The sequence below is a fragment of the Merops nubicus genome, unplaced genomic scaffold (genome assembly GCF_000691845.1).
Source record: "Merops nubicus isolate BGI_N331 unplaced genomic scaffold, ASM69184v1 scaffold14452, whole genome shotgun sequence".
In the NCBI taxonomy this organism is placed as follows: domain Eukaryota; kingdom Metazoa; phylum Chordata; class Aves; order Coraciiformes; family Meropidae; genus Merops; species Merops nubicus.
Window position 1 is genome coordinate 26,703 of NW_008591653.1, and position 25,127 is coordinate 51,829.

At 38.1% G+C, this 25,127-nt stretch overlaps 1 protein-coding gene across 1 annotated transcript; it reads right to left on the bottom strand.

Annotated features, from left to right (window-relative positions):
* Window positions 1-1,976: 1,976 nt before the first annotated feature.
* On the bottom strand, window positions 1,977-23,792 carry FAM91A1 (family with sequence similarity 91, member A1; the record flags this gene model as incomplete). The annotated part of the gene is made up of 23 exons (XM_008950336.1): window positions 1,977-2,153; window positions 3,140-3,209; window positions 4,286-4,409; window positions 4,676-4,783; window positions 5,322-5,471; window positions 6,689-6,761; window positions 7,659-7,772; window positions 9,936-10,070; window positions 10,532-10,680; window positions 11,376-11,508; window positions 12,007-12,093; window positions 12,272-12,384; window positions 12,793-12,911; window positions 13,826-13,938; window positions 14,026-14,064; window positions 14,844-14,950; window positions 16,557-16,619; window positions 18,731-18,821; window positions 19,350-19,463; window positions 20,693-20,760; window positions 21,927-21,984; window positions 22,858-23,009; window positions 23,708-23,792. Coding segments are annotated over 23 exons (2,442 nt in total), but the record flags the coding sequence as incomplete, so codon positions are not given.
* Window positions 23,793-25,127: the final 1,335 nt, after the last annotated feature.

The window sequence follows — 25,127 nt, forward strand, 5'->3', positions numbered from 1 at the left end:
AGCTCATCTACTGCAGCTCACTGCAGCACTTCAAGTAACATCTAAAGTACTGAATGTGTAAGCCATGACCTACTGCTTAGCTCCTCTACAGTGCTAGATATTGATCTATTCATCTCCACATAACAGTTCTCCCAGTAAATGTTTCCTTTGTCATGTCAGGCAGACTGACATCCAGCTCCTCTTTAATTTCTTCTGAAGGAAGTAAGGCAACAAACGCTATGGAGATTATGCACATCCAGTACAAAAGTCACCGTAGTGTAAATTAATCACCTTTATATTGATACCCTAAGCCTGTAATAGATGCAGAATGCTAAGTTCAGCTGCTGTTTGTAAAACAAAACTGGAACAGATGTTAAGAAAGCTGCACTGAGCAAACTGAAGAACTAGAGACTTCCAGTTTCTTAGAGCACAAGTCCTACACTTAGACTTGAGGAATGTACATAAAGCAATTGAGGGGAAAAAAAAAAAAAACACATGGAAAAATGGAATTTTCACAGTTGTAACTGCATTATCCTGTTGTGCTAAGTCTGTCCTTTTCAAACTTCTGTTATGTTTTTTTCTTACAGCCATACAGAACAGACTACAAACCCAAAGGCTGCTGTTTCTCTCCCTGCAGTTCTCCAGCATCCTCTACGTCCACGACAGGTCCTTGGTCTGCTCCGTACTGTAGACTAGTAACGACAGGACAGTCTCATGTTTAGTCATGACTAGCTAAAACAAGGCAGTTCCAGTAAAAAAGTTGGCAGAATACTTTAAACTGATGGGTTAAAAGTCTTAATATTTTGCACCTCTTGTTCTCCTCATGTCCTAAATGGGACAGACTTCTTTTAAGCTTGCAAAAAAGTTGTTACTGCCTAATATAAAACTAAGTGACATCTGCTACATAAAATCCCCTACAAATAGAGCAAAAACGTGATTTTAGATGAAAAAGCTCACTGTTAATTTTTGTCATAATCAGCAGCTAATTATTCAAGGAAAACAGATTCAGAGAAGTCTCTGCCTACACATCATAGAGTCCTCTGCTGTTATCTCCCTTTGCTAATGACTGTCACATGACAAATCAAGAGCTCTGTTCTTTCAAACATCAAAGCAACAGGACAGATGTAGTTATCTACCTTAAACCAAACTTACGACATGAGTTTTCCCACAGCAATCACCAGCTTCAAATAACAACGAAGGACTAACTCCCAGTGTGATCAAATCTCAGACACTCCTGGTTTCATACAAAGAGCACGATGAATCCATTATCATGAAGAACCCCATGAACAGAGCCGACCACTTCAGTCCTTCTGTAATTCCACAACCCCACCAAATTCTGCCAGAGATGAAAGTGCACCACTCATCTTAAAGTGACGTTCAGCCACCAGCAGGCCTTTGAGTCTGTGCTAACTCAGCCTCCTGTATGCATCCAACCACCTTCCACCACTCAGATTTGTCAAGGCCCCAGTGTTAAGCTGATCTACAGAATTCAACAATTCTTAATGCCCAATATCACCATGATTTTTTTTTTTTACCAGTTGGTATCACTGAGCTTTCAGAGAAAGGGACAAATCTCTTACCTTTATACAGAAAGATTTTCAGTAATACAGTACAAAACTAAACAGAATTTATGTCTGAGTAACGAACATAGAAAACTACTATTGCAATTTTGTGGTGACAGCATAGAAATTTAACAATCATCAGAAAGCCTAGAAAGGGTGTGTTTAGTTATAAAAGAAAGATTGTCTCGAGATAAAAACAGTGCTGGCAGCTAAGAAGCTCTCTCTTGCAGCAAGATATGCAGTAATGAGTAACAGGTTCTAGACAGTTTAAGCACTTACCCAATACTGCAACACAACACGTTTTTGTAACACTACTTTTACACGGGCTATGCTGCAGCAGCAGCACACTTCTTAGTGGTTGGCACTAGGAATTAACCATAATAGAAAAAAGGCATTTAGTGATCAATGCATTGGAATCCCTATTTGACCTGTTCTTTAGGTGTGGTTGAAACAAACTGAGGAAGGGGACCATCCGTTCCATTCGGATAATACACCTTCTTTGAACATGAGATTCTTGGCAGGAAGTGGAACACCCAGATCTGCAGAAATAGGCTGCAAAAGTGAACTTGAAGAACCAGCATCATGGAGCTGATCCAGTGTTGAAATACCTTCCTAAAAGCAAGAGAAAGAAAAAAATAGTGTCTGAAAACCAAGACAAACAGTGAAGGATTTAATAGGCTGAATATGACAGGCTGATCTAATCTGCAAATACACTTAATGTTTCTGAAGTGTGTTACTTTAATCCAATGAATACCAAATCATTATGGAAGTAAAACCAAAATAAACATAGGGAAGCATGAAAGAAGCATACAGTTGCCTCAGCTGCATATGCATTATTTGGCTTCCAGGAAATCTTCAGGGAGGCCTGAGGCTTAAAACTGAAGGAAAGACTTAGCAAAATTAATGCAAAGATGTAAAATCTTCAGGACAGTTATACTACTGTTTATCCCATACTGTGCTAAGAGGTATACATATATTTGGAGGCACTGACTTGACTATAGTTTGAGCCATTTCATTTCTTCATCTTCATTTCAGAAGTTTGGTTTTCTCAGCTTAAAAACCACTTTAGCACCTTCTTTTCTTCTGTGATCGTCAAGAAAAGCATGATCCAGAGATAGCATTTAAGAGATTAGGACAGGAGTCACTTGAGACTGACAGATGGTTTCAAGGCTTCAAACCTACTGGGAACCTCCCACCCTTCTCATGAAGGGGCAGTTTCAGGATCACATCATCCCTAGCATTACCTGGTTAAGTACCTGTGTTTTCAGTTAAGGAAGGAACTTGCAGGTTATTTTAGAGAAAAGTAACCCAGGACATAAGCAGCTAAGCAGATTCCATGTTAGACATGGACATGCCTTGCTAGCATACACTTCCATGTAGAATTACAGCAGGCTGTACACCTGGCACTCCTCCTTCCTCGCTACACAAGAAGCAACTTTTAATAAACATTTTAAATAGAACTTTTAATAAAGTTACCATTTAAAGAAAAAGCAAATAAAATAAACCATGTTTCCACACAGCCAACAATAGAAAGCAGGAGTGCAAGAAGAGATGACAGACCATACAAAATGACTTACATCTGCATTATTGCTCCTTACCTGGAATGAATGAACAAAATTAAGGACCTGAAGAGACAGCTTTCTACTGGAATGTAAGAGTTTTTGAAGGCTGTCAAAAACAAAAGAGAAAAGCTATGTCCAAGGTGCACAAATCGTTACTAGTGAAGTACCATCATAGTTATTTGCTCACAAGTAACCCTAGTAACACCTAACATCATGTGACAAAGCTACAAGCTTTCACACACAGTGTGATAATACTGTCATCACTGAAGAGGTGCTTGACTGATCTGCTCTTAAGTCTGGTCACTAAATGCTATTTTCCCTACCACTCTACAGTGCACTAAAGAGAAACTACTGAAATTGAAAAAAAATGCTATTTTACACAAGATATTAATACATTAGACTTCATCATGTCTCATTTTTATCTAGGACAGTCTGATAGCATTACTGTTAAGAAACAGATTAGTGGCATGCTGTTAAAAAGCAGGTCAGCTACTATAATAAAATCCCTTTTTTATTATCCTTAATAAAAGCCTTATTTTTGGTCTCCAGAACCATGCCCTAGGAAAAATAAAAAAAAAACAAAAACACACAAACACCAAAAAAAAAAAAATCCAAAGAAACAAACCCAAGAATCCCACTGTTGAGAGAATTATCTTTCATAATGAAAAGCTACAGTAAAATGCAGAAGATAGCCTGATCTTAAGCCATAGCTAAACTTAGCAAAGAAGATACCAGTAGTAAAGAGAACTTCCATGAGAACTCAATGCATTTTACATCACAGCATTACCAGTAAGCTTCCATACCCCTGAATGGTTAAGAAGGAAAAAAGAAAGCTTGTGCTAAGCTAGGAAGGGGAAATGAGTAGGAAGGCACCCAAATTTACTCCCCTCCCCCCTCAGGCTGTTCACAGATACTTTACTACAAAGAATTAATTTTTGCCTGGCAGAAACTACAAAAACAGCTGACTCTTCATCTTACCACAACTGAAGACTACTAGATTGTACACTATATTTGGCATCTGTGAGCCAAAGCAACAACCTTACTCAATAGAACAAGATACTTTATGAAACTGAGCTCAGTTTTGCTCTTATAGTCATAAAGCTGTAGGTATCATTTTTTGCAGAAACTCTGGACAGAAGACAGACAACCTGTTAAACTTGTAGCTGATAAATTACAGCTCACCTCTCTTTTCTACATAATCCATGAGTGGCAATTTTTCTGCAGACCTTCTGATTTAACTCAGAGCTGAAGAGTGGAATGCCAAAGCATAGTTCCAGGGGAACCCATTCCAGTTCTGTTGTGGGTACTACAGAAAGAAAACCAAGAGACAAACAAATTTCAAGAAAACAAAAGGAAAGAATATTAACCCCAGAATCCATTACCTCAGATCAGGACCCACTGGACAGTTCATTTACTGAACTGCTCAAACTTTTAAAGGAAATCCGAATTTTAAGGAGGAAGATGAGTTAGCACTCTTCCAGACAATAACCAAACAACATGTTCAGGTCTTTAAAAACAAGATATCTCATTGGACTAAAAATGTTTAGTACAAGCCATTTGTCATGTTTTTACCTTCAAGGCTTTGCTTGACTGCAGTATCTGTTGATGTTTCTTCTATTACCATCTCAAATGATTCTGTGCTCCCATTTACATCAGATCCTGATGCTAGTTCAGCCTCTCCTAAAGGTAAAGTAATCCTTACATAAGTATGTTGATGTATATAAATTTAGTTACCACCTGATGTAAGGAACATGGCATAAGCTTTGCCCAAAGACCATACAACTATAAAACTGGAAGAAGTGATATAGAAAAGCATAGAGCCTGACTCATTTAAGACTCACTTAACAATAAGAGTCTTAAGTAAGTCTTTCTAAGAGTCACTTAGGGATCCTCAACACACTTAAATCTTTCCTAAGTTCTGGTGTATCAAAATGACACAATTTACTTTTAATATTTTGAAATTGATATTTTCTTCTGTTTATTGTTTTACCACAGTGATTTTTCAACCTCTATTCACTATTTCTGAGCTAGTCACAAAAAATCATGAGTAAGTACACTTACTGTCAATCTTTACACTCAAAACGGCTTCCCATCTGTGTTGGATAGTATTTTGTAGAGTTCCAAATCACGTTATTTAATCCTCGGTTCACCTTTGCTAAAGTGATTGTATATGAAATTAAGGGAACACATTCAAAGAAGACAGTTACTGGTAACCAACCTCTTCCATCAGAAGCATCACTCAGCTTCCTGTTTGCGTGCTGACTCGAAGGGTTCAGCATAGTGACATAGCCACAAAAATGCTGCAAGTCCACTTTGTTTCTCAGTATTTTTAAAGCTGTGTGAATGCCCATGTTCGCACGAGAGAAGTCTAGTGGAGAACAACACATATTCAAGGTTACTCTACATGAAGCCTCATCTATAACCACATGGTTCATTTCTAGGCCAGGCTAAGGTTTTTATCCAGCTTTTCCTCTCTTGTAAAAAAGATACATTGGTAGTTCTGGGATAACACGTAAGTGATCACAGCCTTCCCACACCAAGCACTAATTGGTACTCTATAGTACAGTAAGAGAACCAAGGAGAAAGAAAAATACAACAGAAGAAAATCTCTCTTACACCTACAGACAGCAGAGATAGTAAGGGCCAGCTGGGAATCAGATGTTCAGCCCTTTCAGTGCCAAAATCTTTTACGGTAAATTCAACACAAGATAGATGTCACACATATCTGAAATTCTGAAGAATTAAAATATGGTATTAAACTTTATCAAGGAGTTTCAACATGGAGTTGTTCAAGTTAGAACTTAGAGATTCTGCCTTCAAGATTTTTCACCTGGCATCAAGATGGAAGAAAACTGATATCCCAGAGAGAGTGAATATAAAAGTAACTCATTTTGAACCTAGTAAAAAACTAAATCAAGAAGTTAGCTTTACTTTTGGTTGGCCCAGATTTTTTAAAGTGGTAGCTGAAGTGACTGTAGATGTAATATCTGGAAATTCATACTTTTATGACAGCTCTCTGTCAGGAAGGCTACAGCCTCCATGATGCAAAGCTGTGTCCTGCTCATCAAGGAGTATTTCAGAACATTTTTATTCCTGCCTTTCAAAATCAGTTGAGCTAGGCAGACTTTGAAGGAACAGGGGAGTTTGCTAGCAAAGCTCTTCATGGGGAAAACACCTCCCTAATAGTTCCCAGTGCTACCAATCAATGTTAGTTTGTTTAGTTTTGGTCTCATCCATCTTGCAGTTAAGAGATGATGAACAGAATACATGGAAGAGTTATGTGGTTAACAAATATGCTAGTTAACAAGCAAGTATGCACAAAAAAATTGTGGGAGTTCTTCACATCTGTGCTAGGAGAGAAGAGAGTCCAGAAAACAGACTCCAATTAGGACAGAGAGAACAAAGATGATGACTGTATTTGTAAGTTCAGAACAGATTTGTCAACAATTTAAATATTCTTTCACTTTTCTCATCTAATTTAACAGATAAGAAAATTTTTATTAAAAGGATTTTCGCAACCTTACTGCACAAGGTGATGGGCAAGATTAAATATGGTGGTGTAGAGATTACATTAAAGACAGTTACCTCCCTGCTGCTCAGCTTCATCAAACGGGAAAGGTATGTGCACTGTTTCTCCCATTCCGTGCGTGCCATGCCCCTGAACGTCAAGAAATTAAATTAGGAACAGAAAAATACACTCACCAGGTTAGCTTAGTCCTACATGTGCTCCCTTTTATGGGGTACCGGTTAAGTCGATGAAACAAATAAGCAGATCGATATATTTATACATTAAAGTTCTTGCTTAGCTAAAACAAGTAATTAAATAAAATACCCCACCCTTTGCCCTAAAAATGCATGTCAGTAAACACAAGGAAGTTAAACTTCAGCCAAGAGAAGCAGTTTTTCTCTCCAGTTATGGATTTCCTAATTGCTGAGTACTTCCGAAGCAAAACAGAGCTTCCACCTCTTAAGTACAGAACGTTTTTCAGCAGTCAAAATCGTCGTAAGAGGACCTTTGAGAATAATACCGTAACAAACATAACATTATATAAACATTTACTTGAATAATTAGGGAGTTCAGTTAAACCAAAGACACAGAAAAGGAAGATGTTTTACTTCTCCCAGGTAGACAAACCCACCCTATTTCTGCTGTTTGTGATAAAAGCATATTTTTCTCATCCTTTCCTGTAAGAGCTAAATGCCAAGCACCCTGAAAAGTGTATTTCTGGATAGTAGTTCCTGCCACAGTTACCTGCTGTCTGAAAAGCTTGTGGGCTCTTCGCTTCCATTCCAGTTTCATCTATCTCCAGTACACTCAGAAAACTGCATCTCACTTTTGCCTAGCAGAACTCGACCACGTCTCCCCATCATACACTAATGTATGCACAGTACAGACAGTTCAAAACTCGTGTCTTCCCCACCACCCGCTCACAGCAGCCCTGGCTACGGAAGGTAAACGTTTTTCAGCTCTATGTTGTTAACCTCTCCTACCACATGACAGCTTGAGACAAAAATATTATGCATGTTTTCATCATTTATACAGAGTAGTCTGTACCTGAATTAGGACAGCAGAATGTGTTAAGGCATCATTCAACATTGTGAGCACATTTGAAGTAGGAACTACGCCAGGGTCGTGACCCCAAGATGTTATTAGTAAGCGATCGTAACCCTAGAAGACAGAAATTAAACAGTATTTACAGTAGTAATGGACTTTCAGTCACAAAGTGAAATACTGGAGTTAGGCACTACCATATTGTTACAATAGGAAGTCACCACAGGTAACTATGACTCTCCAGTGTTATACTTTGTACCAAGCACCAGTCATGTTCCCATTTCTGGCAAAGACAGAAGTTTGCCAACATGAAAGTTAAGATTCTGGCTTGAACAGGAGATATCAGTCACCAGGTCCTGTAGAGCTGTGTAGCCACCATGGCCAGCCAATAGGAAATGAAAATAATCCCACAAATATTATAGCAAAATACAAGCCAGATGAACTAACACTGTCAACAGAGAACAAAGATATATGAATCCTCAAAACACCTATCCAAGGAGGGGGGACAGGAAGACAAGAATGCTGACCAGGAAGTAATTTCCTACTTTCCCAGTTTTCAAGACTGAATTACCTTGCATTTTCCTAAGATTTCTAGAAATGTCTTGACAGTTCCCTAAGAAAATGGCACTTCTCCTCTCCTGCTACTGTTCTACATTCACATATGTATGGAGGAGCGAGCTCAAATAAGTCTGTGGTAGTGCAGAACATGAGACCACTCAGAACAAGAGAAACTGACCTGTCAGCACACGAAGATTAAATATTCAAGTTTTCCAAGGCTACCACGCTGAATGCTTTTTACTAATAAAAGTGTACAATCCATACATTTACTGGTAGTTTAAACTAATGACAGCTTAAGTTTTGAATGAAGTTCATCACCACTTTTGCTATGGAAGCCTTGACTCATTTAATCCTGTTACCTTAAAGTAAATCTCAGTAAATCTCAGAAAGAGAGGTATCTACAACTTTTTTTAAATCAGAAAGGGAAGGGACACATGAAAAGTTTGAGGAATGGGAAAATGTATCTACAAATGCTAGAGCCAGAGATGACTGCTCATGTAGGTACACCAAAGAACACACAACCTTCTCAATGGCTCCATACCATTCTAATGTATTTAGCTCCTGAAGTATCTACTCAGGATGATGAGATAAACTCTAGAGACCATTCTGCAATTATAAATTTGAAAAATATTATTTTATGAATGCCACTGTGAGCAGCAAGACCCAAACACTGCTATACATTTGTGACATTTCAAATAAAGCCCAAAGTGAAGAGATACATATATTTTTGGTTCAGGCAAGTTTAGAAGTGGTCATGGCCACTTTCACTGAAGTTTACTTAGTATGCAGCATACCTAACAGTACTCCTTTGTGGCACATTTGTCCTTGTTAGGATCACAGAGACAGAATTGGAGAAAGCAGCATCTCAAGTCTTTCATGGATGCATGAAAGATGAAAATTTGATCACCGGTATGCACTGTTTTGTGGGACTCTTTGCCAAAGCACTAGATGGATGCTAAAAAGCCAGGTGGATTCAAGGCTGGCAGGAATTCAGTAGAGCAACTGACCACCCCAGAGACAAGAATTCCAGTCACAATCCCTAGATACACAAAACCACCTACAGCTCAGAAAGTTCCAGACCAGAAAATGTGGAGGGTTGGAAAGGTCTTAAAGAGCAAGTATTATGTATTGTGCTTATTCTTCCTACTTCAGGCCACTGCTAGAAACAGGCTACTGGGCTAGGAAAACCTCTTGCCCAACCTCGTGCAACCTTTACCAAATTGTTGTGCAATTTAAAATGCAGGGAGAATTACAGCTAGGAACTTGGAAGCCTCCATCACAGATTTCTACAGTGGACACACTGGCAGTGACCACCTTAGCCATCTTCTAAAACAGCCAAAGTTATATGTAGAGGTGTCCTTTCTAGGAAAAGGACAATATATTAGGTCTTTATCTTTTTTTATACACCTTGTCTACGTCTCTGTAACAAACTCTACAGATGGGCTTACAAACTTGAAATTCTTAACAACTGCAATACTATATTTTACACTAAAATTGAAAGGAGTAGCATCAAATACACTGTAGTCACATTGTGACAAGAAGAGAGACATAAGTAGCATTCTTTTTCAGAAAGAAAGCAAATCGAGATGCTACATAAAACTGAGTTCTGGAAAAGGTACATCACTTACAATGAATAGTACCTCTGACTTGAAATAAACGGTGTACAACATATCTTTGAAATATTTGGAGAAGGGAGGGAGAATAAGTCCTTGCATACACTACCTGAAAAACATCTGGAAGTTTCCGCAGACGCGTTCCTTTCGATAGCAGCAGAGAGGGTGGTCCTTGTCCAGTTATATGGTAAATATACAGTTTGAACCAAACTGAACTGACTTCTGGTATGGCGGGTCCAATATGCTGAAGGGAAATTATTCAGGAAGTTAGAACTCAAAATTGCAACTGCCACAGGTACAGATATAATTTTAGAATCAACAGTTTTGAAGAAATACAAGTCTAGTTTTGCAGCACAGAAGTTCAAATGTAGTACTCAGCTATTGATGACATTCTAGGTGCTTAGCCCAGTATCACAGGACTCTTTACAGAAAGGTGATAGCAAGGTATTTTCTACAAACATAAATTCAAGAGCAAGATAACTGTCATTGACTCTACTTGAAGATAAAATATTAACCTTCACATTTAAACTGTTAGCATTCACATTTTTCCACTAAATACTTTTTTTTCGGATGAACTGCAATACTGTGATACATGCCAATAGTTGAGTTACTTAAAAAAGGACACTGACAGATGCATCCAAAACAAAGCTATTTAGGAGATATTGTAATACTAGATACTGGGGGGAACCCACAGTATTTTTTCACCTGGGGAGTACAGCTGCTAATAGGTCGAATTTCATTTGTGAGCGGTGCCATGGAAACCAGCAGAGTATAATTTTTATTGAGAACTCTGCTGCAGGTGGCTGGATCCAAGCCGAGCAAACTCTCACATCGTAAGAGGTCCAAGGGAAACCCTATGTTGAAAACATAAGATTCTTAAATTATAATTTGAGATGGAACATACAACCTAAAATATGATTTTGTATTTTCCATTCTCCCCTGTTAAGCCATGAACACAATATTTTCCAAAAGTAAGTCAAAAAATTATTGGGGTGAATTTTAATATATCTGTACATAATGTTAGCAATTTATCATAAAGCATTGTCTGGCACCAAACTACAGATTGCTCCTCACCAACTAACTGATCCCAGCAAATAAGCACAGAGATCCTGAGAAAGCAAGGTAATATGAATAATATTAATAATAATAATCATCTACCTCCATGAAAAGAATACACTCCCTTTCCTGACTTGAAAAATATTTCTTTGACAGAACAACTCTGAATAAACAATGAATGCCTCTGCTATGGCCTTCACAAGAACAGGATTTGAGACTAAACTATTCCACAAGTTCATCCTGTCTTGCCATCATTATGCTTTAACCTGTTGCTTTGGTTGTCAAATCCAAGCCTTGGCACCTGAATTTGTCATTCAACAGGTAAACCCAGTAACGCTGAACCAAAGGATAATCAAAATGCAATGTTTTGGCTTCAGAATATTTTTAAACAAGTAGAATACTAATTGCTTTCTTAAATAGCAGCTTAATCAGAAAGCTGAGTCCACAGTAGATGAGTAAACTTAGAAGGGCTTCCTCCAAGGTGTCACAGTACCGTTGTTTGGCTGGTCTGGCTGGCCAGCCTGTGCTCCCAGGTCTCTGTTGTGCCGCAGAAACAGGATGGTGTTCCTCAGGGTAAGCGCGTGATCGAAGTACCGCTGTGCCTCCCCTTCCCCTGTGCTTTGAACCTACACAAGAAACAACATAAAGGCACACCAGTGGCAGGCTGTTTCCACAAGCACCAACTACATAGAAGGAAGGAGTAACAAATTAGCATTTTAAAGCTTTGTAATTGAGTAATAACCTTGCAGTTTCTATGCAAAGGGAATCTGCAGCAATTATTGAAACGTAACTGTTGGTCATGCTAGTCAAATGGTGAAAAAAATACACAAAGGTAACGTACAAATTAGAACTGCAACTCAGCCTTTAGGTAAAAGGATTTAAGTGTCCAATCATCCTGACTGGTATGAGATGATACAGCAATTAACTTTGCTAGAGGTATAAACATTGTGAATAAGAAGCACTTTAACTGAACCACTTAGGTCTGGTAGGATAAGGTGCTTATTCTTACCCTTGTATTGCAAAATAAACAGTTTTACATGATGAAAATACTGGGGGGGGGGGGTTTGTCTCCTTTAACACTTCAAGTGCTGAAAAAGTATTTGGTCACACATGTAAGAGATTACCTTTTCCAGCTCCACCAAGAAGCTGTCAAGACTCTCATCTGACAGTTTCCCAACTTCAAACATAGTTACTGCGTGACTTTTCAAGTTCTGGAAGAACAAAACTGTGTTAATTCTTTGAGAATGGAATGGGGAAGTAGAAAACAAAAACATCTCATAATACAAAGAAGTTTTAAATACAGTGCAGCTGTAATTATTTTAAAGTCAAAGTATTTTAAAGCTCTACATATTTATTCTTGCCATAATACATTGAACAATTTTGACATACTGGTGAAAGATTTCCCATCATTAAAAAGGCAGTGAGAGTAGAATCAAACAGGAAGGCAATACGCTTTGTGTGTCCACTAGAGAGATTCAGGCTGCTCACGCTGGCTGTTTCAGCTAGTAAAGAACAAAAAGAAAATACATCATCACATTTGTTTTAAATAAAACTAAATCATCAAGTTTAATAGATCTTAAAAAGAAGGAAAAAAATGTTAGTTATTGTCATACTGATTAGAACAGAATTCCCTTATCACTATTGAACTACTGACTAAATTAATTCAGAGGTTGGTATCTTTGCCTCACTTGACATCCATAATACAGACCAGGCTCATCTGCAGAAAAAAAGGTATTTGGCTAAAGAATTTTAAACCAAGTAGACACCACCTCCCCCACTGTATACTCCATAGGAAAAAAGGATCTATATAATCTGTTTTACTTGTTTCTAGACCCCTTTACAGCCTATGGCACTCTAGAAATATAAAAATAATTGATCCTAATGTATTAAAATTTACTGTTAGTGCTAACCTGGATCATCTTGACTGTTGGTATCTGTATCTGTGGCTGATGACCCAGCTTCCTGTATAGGACTTCTGTTTTCCCCACTGTCCCATGAAAGCAGCATCTTTTGAGGGTCCAAAGTACTCCTATTAATGTGAATTAAAATCCACATCTATCGGTCACTGTAGCACCAGAGAAGTATCTCTGCCTTCCAGTGCTATTAGTCCATGCACAGGCATACCCAATACATGCCTTTCAACACTTCTAAGTCCTAAACCAGTCAAGCTTGATGTCCCTCAGAGTCCTGCGTTAGCTTCAGCAGAAAAGTTTATCTGGGGGATGGAAAATCTAAGATTTTGAAAAAGAGAGCTGAAAAAAAATCAAACCACCATTTGTTGAAGAATCCAGTGGAGGAAAAACAAGATATCTAATTAACTTCACTTTGCTCTCAGAGACTGAATTAGCATTAAAGAAAACTCAGCCATGGTGGTCATTTTAAATGGCCTAACAGATATTGTACTGAAAGTGCCTAACAATTCTTAGTTAATACAACTTGGCACTCCAGTTTGGAGAACCCTTTGTTGACTGGTGTTCACATAACTTTCCCAGGATTTTATATGGATATACATGTGTGTGAGAGTGGCAGTGGCGAAGCTGCAATGGACAGCAAACAAGTGAACTTCATGTACATATTCACTGAAAGCAGTGCCAAGAGACGTGGTCTCTGTGCTAGCACAGTAACAGCTGCTATTTCTGGCTCCAGGTGTTTAAGGCATACACTCCTCTGCTTCAAAAGCGAGCAACCAGGTATTTCAAGGCCAAAAAGTCAGCACTAAAGTAACAGCAACAGAAGTAAGACATTGACTTTAAGGCTAAATTACCCCCCCCTTTATCCTCAGATTAAAATGAGGATCAAGTATTCTTGACATTTGAAAGCCAAGTGAAATTTGTTGTTGCAGACATCAAAGAAAGCAACCAATAGCTTTACAATCAGATTTTGGTTCTAAGTTCTCTCTTCAAAGGAGAAAAACAAGCCTTGCAAAAGAATGAAGACACTTACTTCAGTCTGTTTACTGAAGGAACATTCTTCCATGAGGGATGAAGGTTATCCAGGTTTATTACTTGACCTTTTTTATGAGCAAAGCCCAACCGACAGTACATGGACACAGCATTCTGAGGAAACACACACACACGCAATGAGCAGCTGCTATAGGAAACCAGGCTGCAAGACAGGGAACCTCCCACATCCAGTTCAAAAACCTTTACTAAAGATAAGTCAATCGCCAGAACGTTTGCAAGCTAAAAAAAAAAAAAAAAAAAAAAAGGAAGAATCAACAAAGCAGTATTTGCAATGCAGGGTAATTCACCACATGCAGGCTTGGGCAGCTTTGTACTGGTTGTCTTTGTTTGGAAACCCTTATAAACATGTACTGGTAGGAGCAATTTTGTCTGCATCAGAACTGATGAAAAAAGGGGATGAAATCTCATCATTGTCCCACTTGAACATATGAAAAAGAAATATGATGTTTTTCTCTACAGTGTAATTTCTAGGTTAATGATACATATTAGCACAGGAAGTACGTACATCAGAAACATATAAGATGTATATCACACAATCTGTATATATATATAATGGGTATTTTTCAGGTGCTTATCCACTAACTTTTGTGAGTAAGACCTTAAGAAAACATTTCTCATATTAAAATTATGGATACTTAAGCAAAAGTTACATTCCTAATTTAAGACAACACCCTGCATGTTTTCAATGCCAAAAAAAAAAAAAAAATTATTTCACACTAGCAAACCAGCCTCTGTTCCAGCTCTAGCTCATATAAAATAGTCAACACTAGTCACCTCTGTTTAAACTCATTCCAGCTGATGGAATTGTTTCACTGAATTGCAGGTTTTTCTTCAAGCCCAGATCACTATAAAAGTTACATTAAAGATAAAAGAAGCAGGTTGGTTCTTAATCCTGGCAATACGTCTAAATAAAATCACTTGATAGCAATCCATATCTCTGCCTTAAGTACCTTCAGCAGTGTGTGCTGGGCTCTTTCAAGTGTTCCAGTTTTACTTACCTCTGCCACATTAGTGTGTTCATCTATTGAAACAAATATCTTGTACAGGAGTGTTTCAAAGTAATCACCTTGCACTCTATTCATCACAAAACCTTCAAGGGGTGGCACTACAAGAAAGAATTACTTGCAAAATTACAATTTGATAATTAACTTTATTAAACTGAAACTGCATAAAATCAGAAAAATTAATTTTCACTTATTTAGTTTTCATGGTACCTGTAATTCCCAGTCACAAAGAATAAAAGCATAAAGACAGTATAGGGTATTTAAAATTCTCCCACTCCTTAAGGAAATATAAAGTTGTCAATGTGTTCTCTTATGAAAACTAAACCCACCCTACCTTGCTTCATAGTTTTGCATCTCCAGCTCATCCACTACAGAAAATTTCCCCTCATCCAGCTAATAAAATGATTTTGTCATGTGGATAGAGGCTAAACCATGACTCTCATTGGAGTGGGACAAAAAAATACCTCACCCTACTAAAACACTCCAGAGCTGAGACTCCCAAAGCTATTACCTAATGTTTTGCCAATGACCAGGCCCAACAAAAATGACAGCACAAGCAGGAAGAGAATCCAATACGCAGACTGTATTGTAAACAAAAATGTTATGCTATGAATGACCGCCGGGGGTACAAACAGATCAACCAGCTGGTACACAATCGACACCTCCCCCAACCATCACACAAACGACATGACTCGGCCCACAACAGGTGGTACAAACAGAGACCCGAGGTTGCCCACAGTTGGCATGGGAAACAGACAGACCAGCCAGTTAAATACATAAGAGAAAGGTGCCCACATGGCAACTCTCACCCGATCGACCCACGTTCACAAAGGTCTAAACAGACTGGGGCCCAGCTCCAGGGAGAGTCAGGAGGTCTGCCCTGAACCAGGAAGCTCTGTGGAGTGCACTCCACAGACAGACACTCCTGACTCCCTGCCAGTGGTCCCAGCTTTTATCCCCAAGCAGACACCTGACCTTTGTCAGCTCCATGCGGGACCCCTTGGGCTCATTTCCCTTCTGGCTCTCCCTGCAGGGCCGGCCGCACCCTGGGGGGAAGCTATAAGGCAAACTCACCCCCTCTTTATGAAGGGCTGTGGGAATCACCCATATGTCAACCTTAATGCAGGGCTCGGGGTTCAGACCCCAGCATTTCACCTAAGCAGTAAATCTCTTGTATTTAGAGGACTTCCATGTAACTGATCTCTGCTACAGCAATGATAGGTACTTCTGCATGACCAGGTTCTAAATCATTTGTCTTTGCAGCTCACACTGAATTCAGAATCCTCTGACACCATGAAGGACGGAACCAATATCTATTAAAAAGTTGCATGTGTCCACAAAATAGGATTCAAAAAACCCATGTGTCCTTTTGGGAAGAAAACTACATTTCTCTATTCTGTTCTTTTTCATTACAGACATATAGGAGTGTACTCGTTAATTCATGCCATAAGTCTTTAAAAGAATCTCACCTTGCTTAAATATGTATACAAAATAACAAAGATTCATGTTGAAATAAACACTATATAAAATAAAACCTATGTTTTAATGGGATTGAAAACATTTACATGGGAAAAAACATTCACAGTTCCAGTATTTTGTTTAAGCAAACTCATGCACACAGCCAAGCAGTTTCAAGACAGAGAACTACAGGATAACTGAAATGAAACCAAGAAAGCATAGGTATAATACCATTAAATATTTACTTACCTGCTATACAGCTGTCATCAGATATTGGTACATCAAGGTAAATAAATCCTTTGTTATACAAACCTTTGTAAATAAAAGCACACCATTTTAGAAACAAAGCATTTATGAGAGTACTAATGACACAAAGTAGACTTCCTCATCAGCCAGATCAGAATTTAAAGCCATTTTTCCTAACAGGCTCTCCAGTAGAATATTACTTTGCAATGCATGGACCAATAAATGACATAATACTAAGCAAGTGTCACCCTAAACCAGATTTTTTTTATTTTTACTCTGATGCAGTTGGAGCTCTACAAGTACTTTCAGGACAGCACAGCAGAACAACCACAGATGGAAGCAACTGCCTTTGACAAAGATGAGCACCTCTCTGCCTAAATGTTAACTTAGTTTTCGCCACCACTGTACTACTAAGAAGTGTGTTTTTTCAGCCTGAATTAGTTTTGTAGCAAGGATGCAAACTAAATCACATCAGTTCAGCTGGTACCCACACACCCTTCCCACATACCTTCACAGAAAGTCCTTTTTATACAACTGCAAAAACGAATTGTAGGGCACATTAGCACAAAGCATCAGCAAAGCTGCAGATGCAGGCAGGAACCACATACAGTAAGAACAATAACACAGCAGATTTTTAAATTACACTTGCCCCATATGAGTTTGATTTGAGCCCTAAGCATCTCAGCTGAATTCTGCAGAGTACATATATCAAAGAGAAATTTTTAAGACGGGGAAAAACATTTCAGTATGATTATCTTTAGAGTCTAAGATTTGTAACAGTTATCCTCCAATAGTAATAAAGCTAAGTTACACAGTATGAAATAAGCCAAATTTATTGGCAGTGGTTCCTTTGGTGTTACCCAAGATCACTTCATCATCACCCTATTCATTGCAGCAGGGAGGCAGTGAAGTAGAATTGTCAGGATGTGTCTCACACACACAGAGCTCAGCCCAGCTATAGCCTGTGTGTGTAGATATAGCTATCTAGTAAAATAACTAACCCAGATGAGATCTCACAGAGTGCCTGCATTAAACCAACAACTAACCCAAATTCACGCTGATACAACTGCTGCTCAGCAGGGGCAGTCACATGCAGGTATGCAAGCTGATGTGTATCAACAAAGCAGCTTTAGCAGATGAGGATGTCACTACCCACCACCAACATGCTAAGGGTGCTTGTCGCCGTCTCCTTCAGATTCAGCTCTCAGCTCATACGTCCTTACTTACTGCACCCAAAACGTACTGATGGCATCAGAGTTTGGACTAAAGAGCCCTCTTTCCCCATAAAATCCCATCCTATTGGCAGTCCATTACATTAATTGTCTGTACATCCTTTTGTCTCCCGATCAGTCAGGTTAGAAAGAAATGTTAGGTCCTTCTAAACCTGATCTGCACAAGCAACACCAGACCACAGACAGAGAAAGATCATGAGGTGTTTTCAAAATACAAATTTTCTTAAGCCCTATACTGTTTCAGATTCACTCCAGACCTTGAACTTCACCTACCTCTTTTTTTTTTTTTTTGTTTTGTTTTGTTCTGCTTCAGTAACATGCAGTGGAATTCTGCCTCAATTTCTTAGGAAAACTACAGTGCACAGGTTTCTTTGATTGCTTGTAGGAAGCCAAGCATTTACAAACAGCGTTCTCAAGGAGGAGTTTGTCAGTGAATTTGTGCTCCCTTGCCCAAATCAAATATTTGGTACACCAAAATGGGGACACACATGCACACCATTTTTCATTAACAGTTGCAGACTTTTGAGAAACAAGACAGTCTCTTCAATTTAAGCCCCATTTTCATGATATTCAAACAGTACAAAAATCACAAAACCTATCCTTTCAAAAGCAAGGAGTGAAGTTTTATCACCCAGATTACCAACTGACATTTTAAATTTTAATTTCTCCTGTCTGCATCTCTATCCCACTCTCTCACAATCTTTACTGACAGCTTCTAATGAAAGAATTTGTTGAATCTGTGACAGAGCAACAGCTGCCAACAGCTCACCATTAAACCTTTACAACACCTAGAGTGCAGTTTGCAGAAGCTCTTGAATACTCTTCTCCAACTCCTCTTATGCTTCAGCTGTATATATTCCCTTTTATCCTATTTTTCAGATGCTACTCTCAGAGTTTACTAAGCAGTATCTACAAAGATAAAAGGAACATTCATTAAAAACTTACTGTGAACTACATTGAAGTCTAATGAACCAGCAAGCTGAGGACCTGAATCAATTATCTTATCAATTGCAGACTTCTCTGATGTAGTACAAATCTAGGTAAAGGAAATCCTGTTAGTCTGTTGTAGAAATGAGTCTATGCAACTTACTTAACACCACTCAAAAAAATCCCAAACATTTCAGCCTCAAATAATTTGTAAGTACTATAACAATACAGGAAGTAATTCATGTTCTTAATCAAAATACTTGCATGGAATAACTCACTGCAGCTCCTTTTAAAGTCTTAACATATTTTACTCTTGAGCTCACACAAAATTATGTAGTCTAGGAATGGTACTTAATTGCACAGGTATTTGGCAGGTGAAGTTCACAGTATAATAGCTTTGCTCTTTAAAACTTCCAAACTGAGTGTTTAGCCACACAACTGGAACCATTCTAGAAAGAGATCCATTACAATACCAAAGTCATGTGCTTCAAGTTAACTGCTCTGGGTTGATGGAACGTATATGTAGTCACTGCCCAAGATATTCCAAATAATAGCAAAAAAATTATTCCATTACTGTTTTAAATATGTTCCAATCTAAACAAAAGACTTCCAGAGAAGTCAGAGATGCAACCCATACCTTGATGTCATCCTCAGTGATGTAGCCAGACTGCACAACCCACCACGCTTCGATAGCAATCTCCACAGGTTTCACAGGTAACAGATCATGAGCAGTTTTCCTTCTGAAAAATTTCTGCAGTGGTACAGTCCATTTGAGATAGTAATAAAGAGCACTTCATATGTGCACACAGCCATTTGCCTTCATATAATATGATTTTTCTAAACATCTATTTTGAAGTACACCATATTCATAGACTGGACACACATGAACACTGTTAGCCTTGTAATTTAACAAGAGTTTCCTTCCTCTCTCAAATCACATGAAAATGGGAAGGAAAGTCATTTATCTGGTACTGTTAAGTCTTCCCATAAATCCATATTTTCATCCATACTGTATGTGTCTCTAACTAAAAACCACACTATTTAAACACATTGGAACTGAGTCCAAATTTAACTATTTATGACATTTTCTAATGTGAACAGATAAGAAAACACAGGAAACAAAGTATACAAATAGGGTAAAGAAGTTTAATGATCTTAAGAAAAACACATTTTAGGAACATATTTTATTTACTTTAAAGGACAAAGTACCTCACATTCTCAATAAGTGGGGGAAGTACAGTGAATGTCAGTCCAAGAAAACAGTACCCTCTAGTTTTTCTTATTTATAGAGCTAAAGAGCTTCTCTTCTACTGTAGAGCCACTACTTTTTGTTTCACTATCAGCTTCATACTTTGGTAAGCACACTTTTGGATGAAGCAGCACTGTGAAGCTACTGTAAGAGCACTTCAGAGTTTCCTGAAGAAAGGAAGGAACTGTTGTGAACTAAAGGGCCTACACTTCTATCAATAGCCATTGCAATGTTTTCCACATGCTCTTCACAGGCAAAGATGCCTGCTCAGGCTTATTACTATTGCCTTAAGGAAAAATATATATACTATAAAAATTTGACCTAGATGGAGGACTGTCCCAAAATTAACTATGACCTCAACTGCACCCATAAAAACATTAAAATAATTCTTACAGAAGCAGTATCATTATTCCATGTTTACACTGTCCAGGAGACATTAATTATCTGGTGCCATACAGTAAATATAGCTCTCAAAATAGAAAACTTGGGGGGGGGGTGTTGGAAAAGAAAAAAGAAGTATTAATATCTTTTTTCTCAGCATAGTTTGATTTTAAATTAAAAAGCTCTTTATTAACTTCAGGAAACACAATGTAATTACCAATACACTATATCACTCTCAGCCACATTATTAAACTAACCAGGCCTATGAAATCAATCCATTCTTCATTTCCTACAAAATAATATGGGAGGGAAGGGTGAAGGAAAGGCAGGGAAATTAAAGACAAACTTACTTTTGAAGACCTACATTGGTTCATTAAATCTATATACTGGTTTCTTCCTATACCAAGAAGTCTTAGACCTGAAAAATAAGTATGGTTTTATTTCTCTAAAGACAGGTATAAGCACAGAAGACATTCTTCAAAGAATCAGATCTACTTCTATAATAATGTTTAATTAATCTTTCTTCTGCAAAAAAAAGGATAGTTATAGGAGCTCAATTTAGTTCTAACTGAACTTGACAAAGAACCATGCACATCTAAAACCAGAATTCATCCTTATTCATTGCATGGAATAATCCAACCCCTTTCTCTCCCACATTCACATCAACAGGTAAGAACAATGCTTCAGATTAACAGGACTAAAACTGTATCTGATTTTGGTTTACAGTTTTTCCTCCCCCTAACAAAGCCCACACCACAAACTGCATTAGAACTCTAAACTAAGAATTAGAGCACAAAAGGCCACATAACCCTCTAATGAATTTGATTAAGATTTAGTTGAGTTAAATTGAATGAGAATTTAATTTGATAATCTCCACCTTTCAACCATTAAGGAACTATAAGCATATACTGGATAACTACTCATCAGTTTTAACCCATATCTTGTCTCAGTTTTAACTCAAATTTTCTAGTTTTGACATTACTTTTTATGATAAAATGTTAATAAATGTTGAACTTAGTTATACTGCAGTGCCTGACCTGCAGCTGCTGTTAAAATAATGGAATTGCTAGGTGAAAAAAACAAAACCAGCAGAGAAGTCCTTCCTCTCTTCACACTCCTAACACCAGACTTCCAACAAGCTATGTGGCACTGAGTAAAACCATTTTTCCTTCTATTTCCCTAGTGTAAACATTACATAGAGGCAAATTAGTACAGTTAACTGACAATATCCTTTTATAAACAAAAGCTAAACCAACTGTTTGCAAAAGCTGAAGGCTACTCCTCACCTGACTACACACTATCCTTAAAAAGATCTTTATAAATCCATAGCAAAGGTGAGGAATGAAGTCTTTAGCTATAAATAACTTCTCAGTGGCAGGTTGGATTAACACACTTGCCAAACTCCAGTGCTGACCATGTGGACAGAACTCTCTATGGAGAGCACACGCTCCTTAGTATCTCCATTTAAATGTTTCTACACCTTCATCCACATGCTTACGTTCAAGCAGATTCCCACAAACTCATTTTCAGAAGCCCCTTATTTACAACTCATTAAAAGCTGTAATGCACCTAAACAATACTTACAGTCAGCAGCAGTGAAGTTAGGCAATGAGTCATAGCTTTTTTCACTATTCATTATATCCTTAAAGAGATGAGAAAACTTAGTTGCAACAAGAAAGTAATTTCAAATCGGGTTCAAAATTCTGCCTGCCTTTTTTTTTTAATAAGAAAAAAATAACATTAAAACGAGTGTATTAAAGTCAGTCACCTTATCAAACTTGCCAATTACTAGATTAATCATTACTCAATAAGTCAAATATATTTAAAAATGAGACCTCTGTTTAATGTAAGCTTTGCAAAGAACAATGCTGATTGAAAGACTAAACAAAATCCTGTATATGTCTTCACCAAAAAAACAGCACATGGAACTGCTTATGGTAATAGCAAAATAAGGTAACAACTAATCCGTTATGTTTGCAATCACTACACACAAAATAAAAAAAGCACTTCTGATAACCAATGAAAATAAAAGAAGGTTGCCAGAGTGCTGACAGAAAACAGAAAATCTTTGTTCTCATGAAAAAAAAAAAAGATCCACTTCTAGCTTTCGAAAAAGCTTCTAGTATGGTTGTGTCCTTTGTGAAAAAGAAAATAACCATACAAACATGCTGTTTTTTAAAAATGGTAATTCTCTCTGGTTTATTCCTCTAACAGAATGAGGTATTTCTTTTACAGTTTGCAGTGACGAGTCACAAATCTCATCAGAAGAGAAAGACCATCATCAGAGGGAGCCCCACTGCAGCTCCAGATGACGAAGTCCAGCTCTTGAAAGGCTAACAGGCGCAGAGGGAAAAACCTGCACATACAAGTAGTTCTCTAGACACATTTCTTACCATTTGCTTACTTGTTAGCAGACCCTACCCAAAACTAAACAAACTATATGACACTGCCTCATACACATTACAACATCTCTAGGAGAGAAACCAACATTCTCACAACATAGTTTTGTACTCACCTCCATTATGCCCGTGTAATAGGAAAATGGTGTTACCCTCAGACCTTTCACCATGATGTCAGACAAATGATATGGGTACAACATGAGATGATCTCGACTGTATTTTAACAGATCCTCATAATATTTACGTTCATCTTTCTTGACATGCTTAACTGCAAGGAAAAAAAAGTTACATTGTTCTGTGATGTTCCTTTTTTTTTTTTAAAAATAGTGTTATGACAAAAGAATTAAAAATAATATAATGGCAAAGCTAAAAGAAAAACATAAGAGAGGTGCTGGGCATTCAGCAGCATCCAAGGACTTCTTTGTATGATACAAGTAACTCAGAGCTTTTAAGGATGACATTAGGGCAGAGCTGATTTATTTTACAGGTTACCAGGAAGTGGCTCACTGAGACAGAACTCATGCAGGCTGTAGAAAATAATCCTTTAATTAGTGCAACTATTACCTACTTTGGGAAGACAAATGAATGCGGTCAATGCAAAATAAATTGAAAGTCCGCAAACAAGCCATAGCAAATAGCTCATCTGAGTCAGGGCCACTGTCTGCGTCTCATCCAGTGACAGGCTTTATATTATCAGTCTAATCCTCTCCTAACATTTTTTCATTTCCTGGAAATGGGTAGCATAACTACAGCAGAAATTTAGTTCCACCTGTCAACTCAGTAACTTTGAAGAGCACTTCGCTAGAAAAGCTGCCAAACGGACTCAAAAGTCAAGACTTTTGATGTTTTGTCATTTAAAAGCATTTGTTTTCGGTAAAGGAGGAAGCTTTGAACAGGGTGAGTTACTGAAGCTTTATAGCTTCCACAGAGAAGAAACAGGCAGCAAGTAGGAGCTTCTTTACTCACCTAAGTTGTTGCGGTAGCGTAGCTGATTGCGGATGCTGTAGAGTACGACCTGCCGCTCATATTCCCTCTGAGAGTTTCCAAGACCCTTGAAAACATAAAGGCCTTTTAGCTGACATGCACAAAAACCCTTTTAGTTAAACCACTGCAGTGTCTTATGAGGAAACATACGCAGGCTGTTGTCATTACTCAGCGAGTCCCCCAGTTCAATACAGTGACAGCATCTTTATTCTCTGTACAAGGTCAAAAGTATCTTTAGTTATATAGGTCTCTTTACAGGGAATGCATGTCCAAGCAATAATCTTTAGATTTTTTTTCCTAGTACAAATCTGATAAAAAAAAGGAGCATCTAATTCTCAAATCAAAAGTTTTAACCCATCTTTTAGAAGAAATGAAGCATCATGAATTTTACCAAGCACTCAGCACCTTGCAGCCTCAAATTACCCAAAATTAGTGTAGCATAAACCAAACATGCTGAATGACCTGTGCAGCTTCAACTGCTGCACCTAAAAAGCTTAAAATGCAAAAAATAATGAAACAGCTCAAGCTCAAACAAGTAAGGCAATCAAGTGATCTTAGGTCACAAGATCAAGGCCTAAGCACAGCACGTTACTTGACTATCATGAAAGAAGATAAAAACAGGACTTTGGCTGATGCTTTCAATGCCTCATTTCAGAAACCGTCCCCTCAAAATTCTTTACATTACCCTTCCACTCTGCAACAGCCTATCTGGGGTTCTGTTTTTTCTCCCCCTCTCCTGGTTCCCTCATTGATGCTCATGTTAAAAAAAGATTCTTAAATAAAAAGGTACTTTATTACATATATGGGATACACAAGTTGCACGTATATTGAAGAATCAGGTATTAGAAAAGAAACAACCTATACCACAGACAGGATCCATAATTGAGTAAATATCTAAAGAGGGATCTGAGTATTTGCTTAAAGTATGAAAATATTAAGGACTAGCCTAACACTAAAGTAAATAAAACAGTATTCCAGAATTAGAGTAAATAACACATTAAATATTGATACATTTTCTATCCTGAATGACATAGCCAACAGTACGGCACTTAGCTGGTAAATAGAAATCATCATTCTTGTCCCTCTTACTGCTCCTGAAATCCCAGACTCGAGGAAATCAATTACATGGGGCCTGCAGCCACTATTCGTCCTCTCCACCCTCCCCTTGTGCGGCAGCAGGAACTGTTTAATGGCATCTGCTTTCAAGCAGTATAAGACTTCAGAGTCAAGAACCTCCTCTCGACTGGACACAACACCTCCCTTCTGCTGTCAGAGGCTCATTAAACCCAGTAAATCAATATTTAATGAGGTTTTCTTTTCCAGCGTTGGGCTGGGCAAGTCTTGGGTGCCACGGGCTCCGCTCAGCTCCCTCTACCCGGGGGCTGCGTGAGGGACACCCGCC